Raw genomic sequence first — 22,617 nt, 5'->3', positions numbered from 1 at the left:
AGACTTCCTTGTATTTCATTTTAAACCTTTAACATTTTGTTTCAGTGAGATATACAAGAAAATGAATAAGTCAGACAAAACTGACCTATCCAAGGCGTATATACGTAAATTTATATCTGGCCGATTGGTTGGCATCCAAAGTATAATTATCCACGACTCGGGCCGCATTGACTCTCCTTACGAGAAGGACCTAAAATTGACGGGGACGGATTTTTATGATTTAGACTTGCCAGAGCCTTGTATCCAGAGGTCCAGAGCCTTCACCAGTCCTTGTGATGACACTAATATTGTGATTATTTGTGTGGTGTGGCTCATGTTCATCGTTATGGTGATTTTGTTACTTTTCTTCTTTAATAGATGCCTTGTATGGACGTAGGAGTACTTACATCGCTCATAATAGTCATAATCCTATTTTTCATTTTTAATTTAAAAAAAAATTGAATCCTCTTTATACTAAATTCGCAGTATAACGTAATAACTACATTTTATTATATTTCTATACCTAACTATCAATAACTGTTCCACCGTTAATAAAAAACCGGTCAACTGCGTGTCGGACTCGCGTTCCAAGGGTTCCGTACATTAGCCAATTTTTAATAATGTATTTTTTTATGTGGACCGTGAATGAACCGTCTTTAAAAAACCCGCAGGGGTCGGATCAAAAACGAAGTAACTAAGTCCGACTCACGCTTGTCTGCACATTTATAATAGGTTTTCCTGTCATCTATAGGTAAAGAACTATTTTGTATATTTTTTCAAAATTTTGAACCCAGTAGTTTCGGAGATAAAGGGAGGATCCTATAAGGGTTCCGTTATTTTCCTTTTGAGGTGCGGAACCCTAAAAACGCCATATTAGCTAATTTCCCTGATTTTAATTTTGGCAAAAAAAGTTAACCTTTATCCGCCCAGTAACCTATAAAAGTTGTAGACTTGACAAATAAAAATATAATTTGTAGATTCGAACCACTCTAAGTTTTCATGCCAAGCGCTACGTCAAGGACCTATGGAGCTTATAGTGCAGGGGTCACCAATTAGTTTCTTCTGGGGTCCGGTTTTTAAAATATTATGACTATCGCGGTCCGTTTCTAATTGAGTTTATTAACCTTTCCAACGCCGTGTCAAACACAAAAGCTGTCACGCTGACGCCACGTCATCGAACTGTCAAAACTGAAATTGAATTTTATATGCATAAAGCACGTAGGTCTATGTTGCTCTGTGATATGTGACCGATTAATCGGTACTTGGAGTTGAACCTACGGTGCGGATATATCGGTCATTGGCGTCCAAAAGGTTAAATAAGTGAAAAAATAATATAGGTGCCGGTCCGGATCGGACCGCGGTCCGCCAACCTGACTCCTGTTATAGTGCTTGGCATCCTTGCTGTCATTAAAGAGTCCTCTTATTGAAATAATTTATGTGTAAAATAAAGCATTTATTTATCCAAGGTTTTTGATTAACTCCTTGAAGAAGCGGACGTCATGTTTGCCCTTGAGACCCATGTCCTCCTCGTCCGGGTCGGGCGCGGGCGTGCGGGTCGGGGGTCTCTTGTCGGGCAGGTTGCTGACGAACAGCAGGACCTACACACATACACGTACGTACATGTACAGTCCGTCTTAGCTAATTCTACACCATGTGGAAGTGTCATTATAAAGTTCAGTACGGTTACCATCAGTTTGTCACTGACATAAACGCCGTCGAGAACGTAATTTACTTTCTATACATCTCGTTTGCACGAATATGCGAGTGCGAGCGAGATGTATAGAAAGTAAATTACGTTCTCGACGGCGTTTATGTCAGTGACAAACTGATGGTAACTGTACAGGGGGCCAATCGTTTCTACTACGAGAACGAAACGCTAACGCTTCGTAGCGATCGAAACGCAACTCTTAAGTACTGTCGCACTATTAAGGAAGAGTGATAGAGAGACAAAACGTTTCGTTGTCGTAGCGCAAACAATTGTCATCTTGGCGAGGACTCCGTTTCACAGATTTGACATTTCATAATGATTTAACCTTTAATATTACAAAGTTCGTGCAAAGTTGGCTTGGTCTTACTCTATCCATGTTATCGTCATTTCACGTAGGGTCCGGTATGTCACGGGTAGGTCACGTAACAATATTTTATGACTATTGACAATATTAAACAAAATTTTAATAGTTATTACCTTGTGGCTAAGATCGCGTAGACCCTGGAGATTCTTCAGGGCATTCCTTTTTTCGAAGGGAGGGTATTTGTCGAACTCTTCCAATGACTGTTGTAACTAAACAAAAATATAATTATCTAATGGTGTTTTCAACTTTGACACTGATGATTTGTGCTTATTTAAGGCGGTTACTAAAGAAATTGCGAGGTGTTTATCTAGTAAATAATATAGTTCATAAATAATTATTAAAGGACATCCTTACACAAATTTACTAAGTCCCACAGTAAGCTCAAGAAGGTTTGTGTTTGGGGTTGTGGGTACTCAGACAACGATATATATATAATATACAAACACATAAATACATAAAAAATACCCAAGACTCAAGAACAAATATCACACAAATAAATGCCCTTACCGCGATTCGAACCCAGGATCATCGGCTCCACATGAAGAGTCACTAGGACCGGTCGTCAAAGCTAGTCGGTAGTAGAAGTTAGTTGGATTTTGCGTTTAAACTAGTTTATTACATTTTTAATTACTTGATGTAACATAAATCAGCTTTAGTATGGGAAAAGTAAAAAAAAAAATTGAGTCCATTTACGCTAAGTCTGCGCGTCAAGTAATAAATAATTTTTTTTTTGTTAGCCTGGTTTAGTGTCCCACTGCTGGGCAAAGGCCTCCCCTCCCTTCCTCCACTCCTCCTCCTCCTCCTCCTCCAATAAATAAATATTAGGTGACATCTTACACAGATCAACCTAGCCCCAAATTAAGAAAAACTTGTACTCTGTTGTTGTAGTAGGTATATTTATTATACTTTGTCAAGCCACCTTTGTTAGTAGAAAAGGTGACATTTTAAAAGAGGTAAGGCGCTAAGGCCTCTCATACAAAATTTGTGTTGTCGGTGCAAACTGGTAGGCCCTCAAATTCGTAGTGTTTTAAAACAATGCCCAGAAGGCGCATATAAATTTAAACAAAGGAGAAGTTAGCAACAATGTTTAAATTCAGTTTCCTGTTATGTCATACCTATAATGAATATTGCGTCAGTGTAAAAATAATTTATAATTGTATTTTCCTGCATGTGATATAAATTATAAAAAAATTGTAACTACGAATTATTAGGCAAAGTGTAGGTATATGCTTAGAGACACTACATGCTTAGAACGTGTAGGTACAGTCAGCAGCAATAGTTGCTAAGCGGGCGAGGTGTTCAAAATGATCTTGACGCGACTTTATTGTTAAGAGAATAAGAGCGCGTCAAGGTAATTTGGAACTCCTCGCCCGCCTAGCAACTTCTGCTGCTAACGTTCTAAGCATGTAGTGCCTCTATACCAGGGATGTTGCGGATGCCGATTTTTTCACATCCGCGGACGCGGATGCGGATGCGGATGCGGATTTTTAAAGGCTCACATCCGCGGATGCGGATGCGGATGTCAAGATAGACACATAAAAAACGTCAAATATTACATTTTAATAATTTTTATTTAAAAAAACCGGCCAAGTGCGAGTCGGACTTGCGTTCCAAGGGTTCCGTACATTAAGTCCCACTCACGCTTGACTGCTCATTTCTAATAGGTTTTTTTGGCTATCTCCAAAAGTTGGCACCGCCACCTGTCAATAGGTTTATGTTAGAACTTTTTTTCATTATGTATAATTTTTATATATAAAATTTTAACACATATTTAGATAGACTTTTTACACAGAGGCCTAATACTTTGAAAAAGATTTAATAAATATTGATTACAAAAAAATATATTGTAACTACGTTTATCCGCTAACCTGTCGTGTCCCAACGCGAGGTACTGATGTTCCGAGCTATGAAAACCACACAAATTATTGACTTAATTTAACGTCATTGCTGTATTTTATTAACATATTTCCTTAACTTTTAAAGTATTACTGTCGCATAACAATATTATGGTTATATTTTAAGTTATTCGGCTTCAAAGTTTGTCCAAGGCAATTCTTGACATTCACCTGTCGCGTCACGTTCACGACGATTGTATAACCCCCACCGCACCTTTCCCGTATCACTCCGCACGAGCCGAAGCCGTCAGTCATCAGCTATCACCTGGTAGGACGAAGACGTGGTTATTGTGCTCCGCAATTAAAACACAAACGACAAAGTATCGGAAATTGGAGTTTGTAATGAGTAAGTACTCTTTATCCTGGCGAGGATATCTTGCTACTTAATCAATAGTTTAGTTTTATATGCCTAAGTATGGAGGTCATCAAGCTAATACATTTTGTGTATTCGCGATATAACTGCCATTTTCCCCATCACCTGCATATCGTCCACCTGGCTAAAACTGCCAGGTGGATGAGATTTTGCGGCAGGTTAATGTCACTGATACCACAACTAATACTCGTAACTATATAATTGTATAGTGGTTATATCGCTTTTGTGTGTTAATTTAGGAATAAAAACTATCCTGTCTGTTAAAGCTGCATATTATTCAAATTTGTGTACTTTTGTCTTACGTCTCGTTAACCTGTCCAAAAAAGTCAGGTGAATGATGCAATAGCAGGTGAATGAAGCGGCATTCACTTGCCATATGACAGGTGAACGATAACTATTTTACATCCACGTTACATTATACTCAAACAGTGATTAAGTAGATTTGTGACGTCCCATGGGAAAAGGTACCTTATGAGGGTTTTTAGTTTTAGACATATTAAAATGTTTTGTAAAAAGGTGAAAACATGCTCAGTTTTTTTATTGTGTGATGAGATGACGGGCGAGAGAGAGAGAGAGGTCAGTTCTGATAATGAGATCCATGAAGAATCGAGGGAACTCCTCAAATCTTAAAGGCATACATATAGTGAGTTTTGTGTTTTTATTTACAAATCAAGCATATACATTCAAAAAAGTGACATTTGATGAAGTGGAACTGCTGATGAAGATCAGAACGGAACTCTTCAACGACGCATAGTTCACGTTTGGCGATTTGTCCTCTTTGTTATGTTTGTTAAACAAGTTAAGTTTGTAAGCCACATTTTTGTCAAGCTCGAGTTCTGATGATGAGATCCATGAGGAATCGAGGGAACTCCTCAAATATTAAAGGTATGCGTATAGAGACTTTTGGATTTTCATCAGAAAATCAAGCATTTTCATTAAAAACTGTCGCATTTGATGAAGTGGAACTGCTGATGATGATCAGAACAGAACTCTACAACGACGCATAGTACACGTTTGGCGATTTCGATTTCGACTTGGACTGGGACTGGGGCTGGGACCCGGACCCAGACTTGGGCCCGGACTCGGACCCGGACTTGGACTATGACCCGGACCTACTCCTCTCCCAGGACGTGTTGGATGACCAAAACAGCGTATACCTATGATGCACCAAGTCTATTCCACTTGTACTGCGAGGGTTCAGCATCAGCTCTATCTTGGGTACTGCTCTCCCAAGTGCTCATCAAGACGTGTCGAATGACCAAAACAGCGTGTGTCTATATTGCATCAAACCTAAGTTCCAGTAGGTACTGTGAGGGTTCAGCATCAGCTCTATCTTGGGTACTGCTCTCCCAAGTGCTCATCAAGACGTGTCGAATGACCAAAACAGCGTGTGTCTATGTTGCACCAAACCTGAGTTCCACTAGGTACTGCGAGGGTTCAGCATCAGCTCTATCTTGGGTACTGTCCTCCCAAGTCCTGCCATCCAAAATTTTAACCTACTATTGTTATCATCGTAGTGGACAATAAGGTCCCTTTTTAACGGTTAACGTCAACGGACACAGGTTAATGGAGCCTCTCGATAACCTGTCAATATTTTCAGTGGAATTTGTACTTATTTCTCGATAACCTGCTTCTACTATCGATAACCTGGGGACAAAATATCTTTCACCTGTCCTTGATGTCATTCACCTGAATTTTCAAACGCCTATATCTTCTAAACTAATTGAAGGAATTGCTTCCCTTCCACATTTTCTAATAGTTTAAGTTGCCTTTTAACGATCTCAATAAAAAAAATGCGAAAATGCATAATTTTTGAAAATCATAAATTTTAACCTGGCGGTGCCAACTTTTTGAGAAACGACCCTAATGACTAAATTACCTAGCAGTCGTCACTTACGCCGATGCTAAGAAGTTCCTGTACCGACCTGTTCCACATCCGCATCCGCATTAAATTCCGCATCGATTTTATGCGGATGCGGATGCAGATGCGGATGTTGAAAATAATGCGGAAGTTCCGCGGTTGCGGATGCGGATATTCGCAACATCCCTGCTCTATACCGCTACAGGAATATGATGGGGTCAGCACTGCCACGTAGAAGCTCACCTCGCGGTCCACCAAATCTATGCTTTCCGACAACTTGTTGATTGTAACTCTGAAGAAGCACTGCACGTGACTCGCAGTAAAATAGGTCAATAACGGATAGGTAAGTAATAGGTCCCTATACCGCTGCAGAAACATGATGTCGCTACAAGAATACGACAGGCGTCAGCACTGGCACGTAGAAAGCAGCCCCGCGATGTACGTGCCGGAAACTTTTCTTCCTGATTAAAATCATCTTATTACTTATTTTAATATACACATACCCGTTCTAGCAAGCATTTGGCGTCCCTGTACCGCTGCAGGAACATAATAGGCGTAAGCATTGCTGCGTGGAAGGCCACCTCGCGGTCCACTGAATCCACGCTTTCTGACAACCTGTTGATTGTGACCCGATATCGTTGGAGGAGACCAGCATTTTTGTGCTCCCGGTCAAAACTGCAAATTTATAGTTTAAATTTATATCCAGAACAGGCTATAATTAGCCCGTTGGTTATATTTTGTACTCGTAAATTTATTTCATCTGAAATAAAACTATTAAAACGGATTGATTATAGCGCGTATATTGAATTTATACTACATCCCGACGTTTCGAACCCTTTACAGCGTTCGTGGTCAACGTGGTGACTGAGGAAAAACTACACTGTGCAAATCTACCCACTTAAAATGAACACAAAATAATGAACCATCATAAACTATAAATTTTAAGACCAGTTATACATGCAAAATTGGTTCATAAGGCTAGTTCTACGTTACAACTATTTAATTTCAACTAATAATTTCAATTCAAGTAAAGATAAAGATACGCGATAAAGCTACGCCGGCTCTAATGGCTCCTCTACACGATGGGCCAGCGCCGGCCACTCCAAGGGACGCAGCCATACGGTAGAATGAGATAGCAATATCCCTCTAACGCATAAATGCGTCCCTTGGAGTGGCCGGCGCTGGCCCATAGTGTAAAGGAGCCATAACCCTACACCTCTGAACCGAGAAGATTTAATTCCCTCCTAAATTGTAGGAGGGTATCCCAATATGGGACCGGCAAGAAACTCGGCGGGACACATCTTTTCAAAACATTACATCTTATAATTAACATGCATTAAATTAAAATTATTTCGTCTAATATTATGATGAAAATATAGATCTGAGCTAGTTCAGTGCATGTGACATCACGTCGTGCTATAAGTACTTAATATCTGGGTGACCGAGCTTCGCTCGGAAAACATATAAAAACTCGAAAATGCGCGTTTTCCCAGAGATAAGACCTTGCTAGATCGATTTTTCGCCCCCGAAAACCCCCATATATCAAATTTCATCGAAATCGTTAGAGCCGTTTCCGAGATCCCCGAAATATATATATATATATATATATATATAAATAAATATATAAATAAACAAGAGTTGCTCGTTTAAAGGTATTAGATAGATTATAAATAATATATCCGACTATGAGTAGGTACTCGCTTTGAAAATCCGAGGTGGGAATGCATGGTCATTGTTAAGAGTAGGTAACGAATGGGTACACGCCAGGGTTGGCTCTTTATGTTCAAATATACATACACAAAATAAATTGATAATATTTCGATTTTATTAAACTAAAATGTTTCTAAATAAACTGATAAATAGTCGCAGACGAAAACTACACAGTTTTAGGCTGTAAATTTTTTTTAAAAGAAGTGTCTAAACGCATAAACTAAAATCGCCATTTAAGTTTTTTAAGCTAAAATTTGTTTATGTGATGAATTACTTTTACTTGTTTTTACGTAGAATTGAACGACGATAAATTGAAAAGATTATTTACGTAATTTTTTTCGATCACGCATACCCACGCCCGTCAAAATATTACCGAGCGCAAGGCAAACATCACGCCTGACTAAATTGTGAAACAAAGTCATTAAAATGCAATTTCCCTTAAATTTCGGCTTGATGAAACGCAAATATCCGACGGTAAATTCAGGCAATGTTTGTGCACCGTGATTACACCTTTTAAGCTCTACATTAATTAACTGCGGATAAAAACGTAAGTAGGTACCTAAAAATTAATGGTTTTCTAGTGGATTCTTATCTGTTTGCAAGCTTGTATGTATGTACAGTCAGCCAAAAATGTGGTCTACCACCCTACGGTTGAGGTTCGTTTGAACGTCATGAGACAAGAAGGTCGATTTCCCCTTGCAATAATATTATGTCAGTGACAATTGCTCTCTTTAGTTTAGGTATCAATATCTGGGAGACCGAGCTTTGCTCGGAAAACATATAAAATCTCAAAAATTTGCGTTTTGCCAGAGATGAGACCTAGGTAGATCGATTTTTCGCCCCCGAAAACCCCCATATACCAAATTTCATCGAAGTCGTTATATATATATAAATAAATAAATAAATATGCAAGAATTGCTCGTTTAAAGGTATTAGATATATATATAAATAAATAAATAAATATGCAAGAATTGCTCGTTTAAAGGTATTAGATTTAAATTTATTATTCAAACTTTTGTCAAAACTGGTAGACCACTTTCTTGGCCCACTGTTTTGCACGAAGGCACCGAATAAAAAATAGTATACCATACATATGTACAGAAATAGCCATGCTCAACCTCGTCTCGAATGGAATTTCACCAGTAACCAATATGACTTGGAACTCCGGTAGCCGTTTAAGAAGTGTAACGCTCTTATGGTAGATGTCGCTATGTAGCAGTCAAATTTTTCTTTATAAAGAATCATCTATTTTGAATACTAAGTAAAACTTATGGCTCCTCTACACGATGGGCCAGCGCCGGCCACTCCAAGGGACGCATTTATGCGTTAGAGGGAGCAAGTGATATTGCTATCTCATTCTACCGCATGGTTGCGTCCCTTGGAGTGGCCGGCGCTGGCCCATCGTGTATAGAGGAGCCATTAATTGTTCTCATTGATAGAACTCCCATACAGTCTCCCCATCCCACTAACCCGAGGTTAAGCGGTGGTGCAAGTGGCCATTACATTTACAGGGATAAAATATTACTATAATATTAGGCAATCGGGTAAAACTACTCCTTACTACACCCTATACCTAGTCAATTGTCATGGGGCTCATTTAGAATTTAGACGGTGCGAGAACTCGCATGCGAGTTTCATTACATTGCGTCATTTGATCGGTCGGCTGAATTGATGTAACCTCAATGGTCCGCAATGTAACTAAAATCGTATACGAGTTCGCGCGTCGTCTAAATGAGCCCTTATTCATTAATTTTTATTTATTTATTTATATATATATTTAATTCAGATAACAAGATCCATACATTACAATAAATTAAATTAAATTAAATAATATATTTAATACGACTTCCTTAAATGAATAAGACATAGCATGCAAACCGGAATAGACTATAACAACTAGAGCTGTTTTATAGTAAAAATTGTTATAGCATCAAATGTAAAACCAATCATTTAAGTACCTAAACATATTTGCTTCAATTCCAGAGAGAGAAGAAATACAGTAACAATCACAGGATTAAATTAAACTAAAACTATTTTTATTTTGTATTAAGCAGAAACGTCTGCGTCTATTAAGCTTCGAAATAAATTAAAAGTGGAAAAATTCACTGCCTTGGGTGGGACTTGAACCCTCGACCACTGGATCACTAGTACAGTGCTCTGCCATCTCAGCTACCAAGACCGTACCCAATTCAGAGAATATTTCCACCATATATGAGCCCTAGGGGGGTTTTTAGCCCTTATTCATGTTCGGCAATCGGGTAAATCACCACTTACTACGGCAATACGGCACAGATCCGCCTGACAATGTCTCTGGGCGTGGGTTTGATCCCCTTACACTGCGACCATGGCTCCAGTGTGCTGCTTGGCCTAACCTGCCATCCTCTTGGCAGTTCTCTTGGCAGCCGCTCGCGGTCCGGGTCTTGGCTTGAGTTTGGTGTATGCTGGAATAGGACTTGACATTAAATATATTCGGTCACTCAAGCCGGTATACCGGTATACCCATACAAAACGGTATACCCGCGTCCACCGCCTCCCGGGTCGGGCACCCGGTTCGGTCACTCAAGTATAGTTAAGTCGAAGATAGCTCGACATGTTTCGCTTCATAACGAGGACCTTCAACGGGAGCACGTGTTGGCGAATCGACGCAGACTGACACAGAATGTGTGGCTCAGGGAAATTTTATTATTAATAGCTTTTGAGGTTTAAACTAGTCGCAGCAGCACCTCTAGCACATGATTGGCGCAACAGTATCTCGCGGCGAGGTAGACTACTCGTCTTTTTCTATGTTAATAAAAGAGGGATGGGTAAGTAGTCTATCTCGCCGCGAGATACTGTCGCCAGGCATGGCTCACTCCGCTATTTCGTCGCTTTGCTACAGGTAGCTAAAAGCACATCCGTAAAGCCATAAGCCTCGCGTGGCGCTGTCGCCACCTAGCGGCCATATCTGTGCTTATCGTAACAGACGCGTTTTGTTAGAGAGTGAGTGTTCTGTACTTAGTACTATTATTTATTGTGCTGCTTCTTTTTCCTTATTGATTAGTATTACCGTAAAGTCCAAACAGTCCTAACTATGGTCCAAAACTAACTAAAATATCCTCGTTCAGGCGTAAATATTATTTGAATGTCGAGTTCATAGGCAAAATGTAAAAAAAGTTAGAAACAACTCGGGAAACACACTTGAAATAGTTGGGTGGTTTATGGTATGTCAAAAAATTACCTAGTACCTACCTTGTTTAAATGGTGCTGTTACTGGCATATGTAGACTGTATGGCTTTGGTAATAGACTTTTATTCCATGCTAAATCAGTAACTAATAACTCTCGAAGTAATGCACAAACTTACCATTAGAGCTAACCAAAATATGACACGGTATAATTTTGGTCCCATCTCTATGTGCCCATTTTGGTCTCAACTACTTACATAATTGTTTTTCGATTTTGAGATCATGTACTCTGACTAAATTGATGTATTAAATTGCATATAATCGTAATAAACGACTTATAATAAGCAGCGTTTAACTAGCTTTCATGATTTTCTGTCAATATGACAGCGGAAAGATGGAGGTTGTTATACTTACTCGGAAAAAGAAGTACGTAGGTATCTATGGAAAATATAATCTGAACGAGAAAGTGATTTCTGTAAGTAAACGATTCAATTTTATTATCAAATACGTATTATTTCACAAGTTAACTTATAAGTACGATATATACGGAAGGTACGGGCTCTATTAGAAATAAACCGTCGGTAAAAATATCGCGACGGAGATATAGTAACTTTTTAGCGAATACTTATTGAGACATGTTTGTGGCAAAAAAAAACTTTTTTAATATCACTGTCAGTTGTTTTCGGTCATCTGTTCGGACTCAATATTACACAGATTATCGGACATAATATTAGTCATTTATGTATTTTGCTGTAAATTCTATATGTTTTGGGTAAAGAGAACTATAGTATGTAAGAAAAATGTAATATAAGTAGGTGTGCTAGAACTGCACCTTATGATCCGATGCGATATCGGCCGTGTCGCCTCCAACTCCGATATATCGGCAATTATTGCGGTGCCCCGTCCGATACGATACGATACGCGTTCGTGTATACTGTGCGTATTTGTGATGCATTGTTTTGTTATGTGATGTGATGTGGATAGTGCAACGTGTGGTGTTAATGAGTTCTGACGCATTCAGTCCAGCCTGAAAATCCGACAGTTTACGCCACTTGAAGGTAGGCTTTTGTAACAAGATTACCAATTTTAAGGTATGTATATGTCAATCTATCGTATCAGGGATCGAATACCGGTATTTTTTGTATGGGAACGGAAACGGTATTTTTTCGTTCTTTGCTAATTACTTCATTTCTAATTGGGCAATCTAATAATACGAAGTCGTAACCTAAAAACACAACTGAGTCCTACATTTCGAGTATAAAATAATTCGAAAAATATGGTTATTTCTAAGTTTTTGCAAAAAACCGGTTCCGATCCCTGTATCGTATACATACTTAAATTAAGAATAGGCACCATTCAATTTCCAGTTTAGGATAGACGGCCCTGAAAATCTAAATTACTATAAATAGGTAGGGATTCATTAGGTAGGCGAACCGTAGTACAACTACGAATCATCAATATACGAATGCAATTCCTAGCTCTCGATAATTTATTTATAGGTACTTGAAGTTTGTAGTGACATCTATGTAAACATTGACGACATTAATCTCATAAATAAGCTGTAATATTTCACGTCAGGGTTAAATAACTTACTCCGATCTTTCTCGAGCACTAAAATATCGATCTACACTAAAACGACATACTGACTATATTTTCAAGGCACACATACGCCTTTATAGAATAAAATGGCACCCATAAACAGCTCGCTACTTGATACCGTACTTATAACTTAAGATAAATAAGCTCCGAGCTTTTAGTTTTTAAGTTATTTATTTACTTAGTGCAAACTTCGGCTGCAGAGTGGAAATTAGTTTCAGAGCATTTCTCATTATCGTCTTTACCACACTGTACAGCTACGGTATGTGAATTAAAGTAGGTATTTATGAAAATATCTTGTTTTTGGTTTAAAGAAAAACTAAGTTTTCAATTACGTTCTGGATAAATAAAATGAGATTGAAGGGGCCCACTGATTATCAGTCCGCCGGACGGTATCGCCCTGTCAGTTGTTCGAAGCTATCAACTTTTTGTTCTAACTGACAGGCCGATATCGTCCGGCGGACTATTAATCAGTGGGCCCCTTTAAGTTACATTTTCACCACACGAGCGCGAAATGGCTCTCTACATATTCTTCCAAATCTAAATAATAATCTGATGAGAAAGAATATTGCAGTTTATTCACAAGAGTGACTTTGAGTGAATTAAGTGATGCTTGTAAATAAACAGTATTTAATAGCGTTAATTTGGTGAATATGAAGTTTAAAATAAAACGAATTCATTCATGCCAAAAAGTTGGATACATCTTTATTAAAGACAACAGAAAAATCGTTTACCGAAATGAAAGCCAGGTCATAGGTATTATAAAATAGGTAACGTATATTTACAATAAATAAAATACTATCTATTTCTGCTGAGACACTAAGCGTAATATATGTTTCGATATTATATTAGGTGTGCTCAGGGAGGAGTATATGGCCGGTTGGCATGGTTATATATAGATACTATATGTTGGCTGGGATATGTATGGGTGGTCGTGGTCGCTTAAGCGCTAGCAGCTTGGACGAGGGCGGACTTAGCGATAGCAGCGGCTTGAGCTGGGTTTCCTCCTGAAGCGACAACGCGGAGGAACTGGAACAAAAAAAGGTTTATTAGTAGTTATGCAAGACTCACTGGCTTCGCTTCCCTTGTTCCGGCAGAATTGTAAGTTATGCGAGTCGGGTCTGGCGCGAAAGCCGTTGTTTGGAGACCCCGCAGTAGTTCATACCATATAAGATTTGTGTTGTAGATTCCCTGTACTCAATGGGTATATATTAAATATTTTACATGCCAGACAGCACCAAAAATTGTTCCTTTAGTCGTTAAATGATAACATTACAGAATACAGATGAGAGATCAATTTATTACTCGGTTTGGAAAAAAAAACACTTGTAAATACAAGAGGTCTATCTAGTCTACCTCGCTTCATCTCTGTCACGCGATTATATCGCGTCTGTTACGCTGTATTGTAGAATGGACTTTCTGGTTAAATTAGAATTACAAAAATACATAAAATCGGCGCACATACTTATCTGAGTCTAAAAGCTGGCCATTAGTCGAAAGTAACAAAATGCAGAATTCTCGTAAACGGGTAGGTAGACTTATTATTAGTTGAGGAATCCATAGATATTAGAATCATATTTATTTTTTGCTTGACGTTGATGCTACTTGTAAATCGTGTACCATTTGAGCGTGTTGTTGATCACACGTACGAGTGCGGAGTTCTAGTATTGAAGATTACAAGTATTTGTACGCTGTCTACACGACTATAATCGTAGTTCTGTTAAAATGTCTGTAGATAAATATGATTTACCAGGTATGTACTATCTTCTTTGTATTATTATTTTTAATTATCATGTCTGATTAAAATCGTATATTACATTTGAGTAACTACTTACTTACGCATCGAAATTTACGGATTTGACTTCAAGTCAAAAGGCCAAAAGTTACTTTGCGTTATGTTCATACCCCGGCCGGCGAGAGCAAAAATGCGTTGACAGCTTAATAGTGCGAGGACACACACTTTGGTCGATGTCGATAAAAACAACACGATGTACTGGACCACCGTTATGATATGCAGAAGTATTAATTATTGTTGTAAATAAAATTAAAACCAAGTGTTTGTATTTATTCAGTTTAAAATTGTTTTAGGGTTATTCTTAGAAACGCGTGGAGGTATCAAGTTGAAATAAATAACAAATACTAATGGCTCAGTTAAAAAAAAAAAAATTGGTCTTAATTAAAAGTCGACTATTCTATCGACATCCATATGTCGATAGAATATTCTATATTTAATTAAGCACTAGGAGCAGACGAATTTTTGCTCTCGCCGGCCGGGGTATGGTTATGTTGCGTCACATTCCCCAGCTTTAATTTTTTTTTATTGGATAGGGCATTTAGTATTCTTGCAAATAGTAGCTCTATAGTTCCCTCCGAGTACCAGGAGTACAGAAATCTGAGAAGCGCTCCTGTAGTTTGTTAACCACTACAGCTATGACCATTTTTTTAAGAGCTCTGACAATGAAGAACTTTGAAAGCACTCACGTTGGCAACTGGGGTCAGAGCGCGTCGGACGACGGCCACGACTTGTGGCACGGAGGCAGCGGTGACGGCGGCTCCGACGTTGTTGCTGCGGGTGTTGAAGGCGCTGTACAGACGCTTAGCCGCGCAGTACTCCTCGTTCACGAGTCTGGAGGTGACAACAGGTGTTAGGTTACAGATAAATCTGGAGAACAGGTGAAGAAAACAGATAGAAACATCAGTTCGGCAAATTGAGCTCGCATGGCTGAGTTTTAGAGATGAAGTCCGGTCATCAGAATTGGGTTAAGAGCTGTCAATCAAAGGATGTCTTTTACTGAAGCATCTGCGTGGAGGCACTATACAGACGCGGCGCAGTAGTCTTCGTTCACAAGTCGTGACACGGCAGGAGCCTGTGTTAATTCTTCGCGTCGGTCGCTGAAATGGACTCTATAGGATCCTCTATGATAAAAACGAGAGAGCCATAGAAAAGGATGGCGTCTCATAAGCAGAGCTCGGATTTTTCACGGCAAAACAAAACACTATCGGAATCTAGCCAGTGATAGAAACATTATTTTATCGATATCGATAATTCAGTACTAGAAGAAAATACGTCACCAAATAAAATAAATATGTAATAAAAACATTTGTATGAGGTGGTATAGTTACTTCGTTCTAAGTTGTACATGCAGACCTACCTCTTTGTTGCTCGACTATGGCAAAGCTAAAATGAAAAGTTATTTTATTACTTACCTATATAATAAATAGGGTAAAATTGCAATTACTAGCCACTGTTACTTACTGGCCACCTTTAGGTAGATAGATACTGTAAAATAAATTCTGTTAAAGGGTGAATAGCATTAATTTACAAAACAACTAATTTGATCAAAAAATGGTTTTAAAAGACTCATATTCTTTTTAAGAGACCTATCCAACGACACCCCACACAGTAGGGTTGGGGCGAAAAAAAAATTTTTCCCTCACTTCATGTATATGGGAGGTACCCCAAAAAAACATTTTTTTTTAGATTTTATTGTACCACTTTTTCGGCGTGGAAAATATACATACTCATACCAAATTTAAGCGTTGTAGCACTAAAGGTCCTGAGATTATCCGCGGACGGACGGACGGACGGACAGACCCATGGCGAAACTATAAGGGTTCCTAGTTGACTACGGAACCCTAAAAATGTATTGAGGCAATACCTGTCATATACTCTAGTAATACTCGATATCGATAAAATAATATTTCAAGCACTGGCTAGATTACGCTAGTGTTTTGTTTTGCCGTGAAAAATCCGAGCTCTGCTCATAAGTTACTTACGGGAGAGTGTATGGGCTAGCAGCGTTAAGGACAGCATCCCAAGCTGCTTCGAATTGGTAGGTTCTGCCGCCTCCAACGCATTTGGAGCGTGGTCCAGTCTGAAATCACATTTCAATTTAATTATAATTATATAAACAGAATAGATTATCTACTTGGTGTTAAATTACCGGCTTTTCAATTTACTCAACAAATGAGAAGTAATGAGATAGGCCAAATCATCATTTGCACCTCTTGGAAATTCACGGAACTTCTTGTGGAATCCTTGCTGACTTAGGTATGTGGCAAGATAAAATGAAGGCTCTATATAATGTCTAAATGCGAGTCCTCTAAGTGACAAAGGGCACACGAAGAATTAAGGCCAGAGTACATCGGCTGCGTGTGCGTAGACGTGCACGTGCGCGTTATATTAATAAAAAAATGGTATGGTAGGACTGATTCATATTTTAGTAAGAACTTCTTATTATTAGATTGTCCAATTAAAAATGAAATAATAAACCAAAGAACGAAAAAGAACGTAATAATAGGTACCGGTATTTTTTGTATGAAGAAAAATCCGGTTGTTCCGAGCCTTGGGGTATCTCATTGACTGCTACAAAGTGTCTCTTCTAAAAAAAAGCAGGATACCTGTAAGTTACCTCGACAAACCATGTAGTCTTAAACGGAACTTACAGCGTAACGGACAGAGTTAGGGTTGTTGGCGAGTTGCACGATCAGGTCGATGCTGGTCTGCAGACGGCGGATGAAGTTGCCGACGGCTTGTCTGATGGCGCCGTGGTTGCCGGAGGCGACAGCGTTGGCGACCTGGACAGTGCATTTATAAACTGAAATAGATGACATTATTAAAAAAAGAGCGACTGGGCCCTTCAGTCCCGGATTCAAACCAGCGCCTTCAGTTTTCACGGCTAATGCAATAAGTGCATTTATATTCTGAATAATGGACACGGACAGTCGCCATCAGATATATCGGAGCGGCCAAGGTGCAGATAAATATCTGAACACGCCTCTATTGTCAAGGCACTAAAGTGCGTGTTCAGATATTTTGAGCACCTCGGCCGCTCCGATATATCTGATGGCGACTGGACATGGAGACGGTGAAACAGACTTTGCTGCCGAAAAAGTGTAGTTACCTTCATGGAATAAAGAGGGAAAGGCCTTTTTTGGCAATCAGGCTCTAAATGTATTATTTTATAATGCTGAAAACTGATTTTGCTACTACTAAGGTACACACATTTCTATAAATGTTTATTTCCCTGCATTAGTTAAGTACATGAAAACAAAACAGATTAATACGTAGGCACAATTTAGTAAATTTACTAGTCTTTGTTGTAACATAAATATTGTAATCATTGTACCAAATTTCTGGGACAGAGGAATTTAAATATAAATTTATCGAAAGGTTTCGAAAAATCGTACGGTGCATTTATTCCTGATTGGCGCAATCTTACAACCAGTCAAGAATTGTTGTTACTTTGCTGGCACAGGGAAAGCTCAAAGCTGAACTCGACTTACAGCGGCAGCCTCGCAAGAGTCACCAGGGTTGCCGGTGGCGAGCTCTCCGAGAGCGGCGACGGTTTGAGCCACGGCCAGGGCTTGGCTTTTGGCGTCTTTTTGGTTGGCCAGGTCATTCAGGACTTGTTGCAGACTCAGGATGTAGATGTTGGTGTCGCCACCGTCGACGATCTCGAAGGAACGGTCGGTCAGGTAGCTAAGAAAAAAAAAATGGTTGTCTGTACAGTCGGTTTACGGACGATAATTTTGCGTGATAACGTCATAAGAAAACATTGATCAAAAATTGCATAATTTTATACGTTACCATGGAGATCCATCCACAATGTTACCATGGAGATCTGTCCACAACGTGACACTTTTTCGTGCATGCTACCAGTGTTCATCGATTTATAAGACGTTTGTCACGTCAAAATGCTAGTTAGAAAACTGCAGTTATGAACGGAACGGAACGAGAAAACCACCCAAATCTCGAGTTGCTCACAGCTTACATAACTCTCTAAAAAGTTCCCCTTTTCAATTACTCAACAGAACAATAAGCACAGTTCATCTGGACGGTGAACTATGGAGGAATGTGTCAGGTACAATTTATCTGATCATCACAAAAATGAGCCTGGCCAGCTAGTGTGACGCTTAAGATACCTACTTTATAATTTACGCAACAGGTATATAACTAATAAGTGCTTCGCTCTGTTTTGTAACTCCTACCACTTAATTTGTAGCAGTGTACTATTCAATACGATACTTTTTCTGTGCAAGTAAATTACATTATTTTAATTTATGAATTTATTGCACAGACGCGGCCCGCGGGTTCGTCGTCTCAGCTTACGCGCTAATTAATGTACTAATACATAATCTGTTTCCCCTAGAGATGTCAAAGAAGGTAACGTCATAATATACAGTCAGCTGTAGAGGTAGGTAAGTACCTGACCACCCTGCCGTTTCTCAGGTTCAGTCTCAGTTTATGCACAGATACCCCTGCATAAACTTTTATCCAGGGGTATCAGTCGTTTCTGTAGCTAAATGTATAAGCGAACAAAAGATTTTTAAATGTTCGTTAGTTACCTGGAGACGAGTCTGCCATTGTCAGGGACTGGAGCAATCTCGTTGATTCCATATTGGGATACAGAGACTGATGGCGCGGCGAACGCGCTCTGTAATAAATAAATAAACTGTCATTTAGTTTTTACGGTAACCCCCTGTTGTTTATTGGCAACAGAATAGTTTATATTGTTATTATTATTTGTATCTCCATTTTGGATTTCACGGGCCTATAAATCCCGGTCTTTTGATAGGCTTGCGTGGGGATATAGATCTAATACGTAGAGACCCTTTGGAGAGCTTCAATGTCATGTAGAACGCCTATTATGAGCCCTTATTGTCCCACTGCTGGGCAAAGCCTTCCTCTTATTCTTCCACGTATCCCTATCCTTGGAAGTCTTCCACCAGTCTCCGTCAAAGGAGTAGCTCGTCCCGCCATCTCCGACGAGGTCTACCGTGAAAACCACAGAACAAGTTAGAATGGCGATGCGAGCAGGGTACGTGTCGCCGCCGGTTTTGAGCAAACGCTCGCATGCTACTCGCCCGCGCTGACCGAAAAACGAAGTAAACATGCCTTTTGCGCCACAATAACCTTCAGATTAAGAAGCCAGACATCAAATCTGTCTAAAGGAGGCGTATCCATTCACCATGCACACAAGTTTTTACTACCGTTGCGCGAATGTTAGTAAATGTGGAGAGGAACGAGCGGCGACACCGGTTCCGATACTAACTGCGCGCGATAGCCATTCTAACCTCTTTAATATGTTCTGTGGTGACAAAACACAACAACAACACAACACACACGGAATAGTTTGTTTGCAATAAAAAAAATTCTCAACTACCAATATAAACAAAGCTTTTTACTAACAACCAACGGGAAATATCGGATACCGGCTTTGCCTGTCAGGCGGGCAACAGTTTTCATAACTCACGGGGGATCTGCTTCTGCATGATGCCAATTACGCGTGTGGTTGTCGATCCGAACGTATTGCAGTTGAATTGCCGCATTTTGGCACCACTTGCACCATCATACTAACCCGGGGTTAAGCGGTTAACAGTTAACCCAGTGTCAAATTGTACTGGTAACCATGGTAACTCCAGGTTTAACCGGTTAACCCCGGGTTAGTGGAATGGTGCAAGTGGCGAATGAAGTTTTTAGCATACTTTTAGTTCGTATTTTCAGCTTATCACGTAGGTATAGTTTTTTTTTAATAAATACGCATACTGGTTTATTATGGATACTTTTGCTCTTTTTCTGCTCTTAGATAATTTTGTTATTGACTTATGTCAAAAAAAATATATATATTAATCTTACGCGAATCACACGAACGTTCTTAACGTCATAATCAAACTGGTTAAGTTGAAATCTTTTAACCCTATTCACCGTAACGCTTTCTAATATAATAAAAAAATAAAAATAATCCCGAAATGAAAATTAATAAGAAAGTTATAAATGTTTGCAACAGGAATATCTACTAATACGTACGTAGGTAATTTCATAGATCTATATATATGTAAGTAGCTACATTTAATTTACAAAAAAGTAACGTTTATTGCTTAAAATATTTTCCCTTTTACATAATCATTATGTAAAAGGCAAAATGATTCAACTTTTCCTTCAGCCTTTCTTCGCAGTGTTATAGTTAAGTAAAATTGTCTACAAAATAACGCAACGTTGTCACCCTAGCGCCTTAAGCGAGACGTCAGCGGCAGGACACTATTTCACACGCGTTCGTCGAAATCCGAAAATAGTTCTGATTTTTGTCGATATTTGGCGAGCATTTTAATAGTGCGAGAGAATTTTAGCATAGAAATGGCGCACTTTGGCACACACAGAACCTATAGGTAGCTTTAGGTACCTATATGAACCTAGCAATTTTTTATCTGGACTGGACGCTGTTTGACTAAGAATCCCTCTAAGACCTCTAAGTTAACTTTTCATCGATTTGAATAGAACCAAGTGCGAGGTTGTCATTAAAAACGTCATTTATTTCTTTGAAATTGGATATTAATGATGACATCGCCACACTGTCACACTGTGTAGCTTGGTCCGATTCTTACACTGTCCAGTCTATATGTGTGGGCAAATCAGATAGATAGCCAAGAGCCAATCGTTTATCGAAAACGCTAATCGAAACTTTGATGTTGTATGGATATGATCACAAATTTCGTTCGAATCTGATATCCCAATACATTTTTACTTTATTGTTTTTTTTTTCTATTTATAAGCGGCTTTTACTGCTCGCTAATTTTAGCAAGGTGGCTTCATCCAATGTAGAGGTGTGGACTTTTGACCAACGGGAGAAGAGAATATTCAGTTATAAAGTCAAATTTTCACTTTTCGGTCGGCGTTTGCTGATAAACTATTGTGATCTTTATTTATAAATAATAATAATATAATAATTCAGCCTTTATACGTCCCACTGCTGGGCACAGGCCTCCTCTCATGCGCGGATGTCTGTCTTTATTTATATTATCAATTTATAAATATCAACGCTAGCTAATTTGGGATATTAAGGAAGAATAAAATATAAAAAGACTTACCGAAGCGAAGAGTAATACCAAAGCGAAAGACAGCATTTTGATGGTCCTCTATTGACCAAACGGTATATACTATACGCAATCCATACTCGCAGCCACTACTATATATACATGCGATGAGCAAACAGCAGTCCCTATGCATCTGTGTTAACAGAAGCAAGTTTGCGAACTGCTGGCAAACATATTTACAGTCGATTGCATCTGAATCGTTCCTTATTCTTTTCATAATACGGCATAATATCTTTTGTTTTTTGATTAATGAACTGACGATGTAAGTTTGCTGATTGAACTGCTGGCAAAGATATATGAAAGATATTGAATGAAATTTATTGTCTTATAATTACGGTTGATATTCTCTTTTTTTTGGATATGTAACTGAATGTGTAAGCTTGCTGACTGGACAGTTGGAACAATGGTTTTAATTGGGACGTGTTTGTCGATGGTTGAGCATTAACGCAAATCGTCTTTATTGAAGACAATGCAAAATTAAGACATTATATTTTCTTTAACGTCATACGTTGTGTATATTGGAACACGTTCAAGGGTGCGTCAGGGTTATTCAAACTTGATATGTTATTTTTCTCTATACGTTGTAGGTTTGAGGGTGATAATAAAAGTTATCAAAAACATCGTCCCCCAATCCAATTTCTAATCCAATTTCCAATCCAATTTCCAATCCAATTTCCAATCCAATTTCCAATCCAATTTCCAATCCAATTTCCAATCCAATTTCCAATCAAATTTCCAATTCAATATCCAATCCAATTTCCAATCCCATTATTCCACACAAAACAGTGTTAACATAATACTTAAGGTAAGGTATTTCATTGTGCATTCCAAAAAAAAAACCGGCCAAGTGCGAGTCGAACTCGCGCACGGAGGGTTCCGCACTATTAACAAAAAATAGAGCAAAAAAGTCGTGTTTGTTGTATGGGAGCCCCCCTTAAATTTTTATTTTATTTTATTTTTAGTATTTGTTGTTATAGTGGCAACAGAGATACATCATTTGTGAAAATTTAACTGTCTAGCTATCGCGGTTCATGAGATACAGCCTGGTGACAGACGGACGGACGGACGGACGGACAGCAAAGTCTTAGTAATAGG

At 38.9% G+C, this 22,617-nt stretch overlaps 2 protein-coding genes across 2 annotated transcripts; both read right to left on the bottom strand.

Annotated features, from left to right (window-relative positions):
• Positions 1 to 1,417: 1,417 nt before the first annotated feature.
• On the bottom strand, positions 1,418 to 11,339 carry LOC134654856 (uncharacterized). The gene is made up of 5 exons (XM_063510321.1): positions 11,232 to 11,339; positions 10,165 to 10,331; positions 6,684 to 6,855; positions 2,165 to 2,260; positions 1,418 to 1,577 (listed from the first exon to the last, which is right to left on the bottom strand). The coding sequence occupies exons 1-5, from the start codon at positions 11,274 to 11,276 to the stop codon at positions 1,437 to 1,439; spliced, it is 621 nt and encodes a 206-aa protein (XP_063366391.1). The 5' UTR covers positions 11,277 to 11,339; the 3' UTR covers positions 1,418 to 1,436.
• A 2,062-nt stretch (positions 11,340 to 13,401) lies between these two features.
• LOC134654576 (fibroin light chain-like) lies at positions 13,402 to 21,623 on the bottom strand. Its single transcript, XM_063510044.1, has 7 exons — positions 21,517 to 21,623; positions 18,997 to 19,085; positions 17,935 to 18,130; positions 17,095 to 17,226; positions 16,426 to 16,523; positions 15,130 to 15,274; positions 13,402 to 13,677 (listed from the first exon to the last, which is right to left on the bottom strand). Exons 1-7 carry the CDS (start codon positions 21,550 to 21,552, stop codon positions 13,591 to 13,593), a joined length of 783 nt encoding a protein of 260 aa, XP_063366114.1. The 5' UTR covers positions 21,553 to 21,623; the 3' UTR covers positions 13,402 to 13,590.
• Positions 21,624 to 22,617: the final 994 nt, after the last annotated feature.

This window comes from Cydia amplana, chromosome 15 (genome assembly GCF_948474715.1).
Source record: "Cydia amplana chromosome 15, ilCydAmpl1.1, whole genome shotgun sequence".
NCBI lineage: Eukaryota > Metazoa > Arthropoda > Insecta > Lepidoptera > Tortricidae > Cydia > Cydia amplana.
Note: the sequence above shows the minus strand (reverse complement) of the source record. Positions and strands in the feature narration are given on the sequence as shown.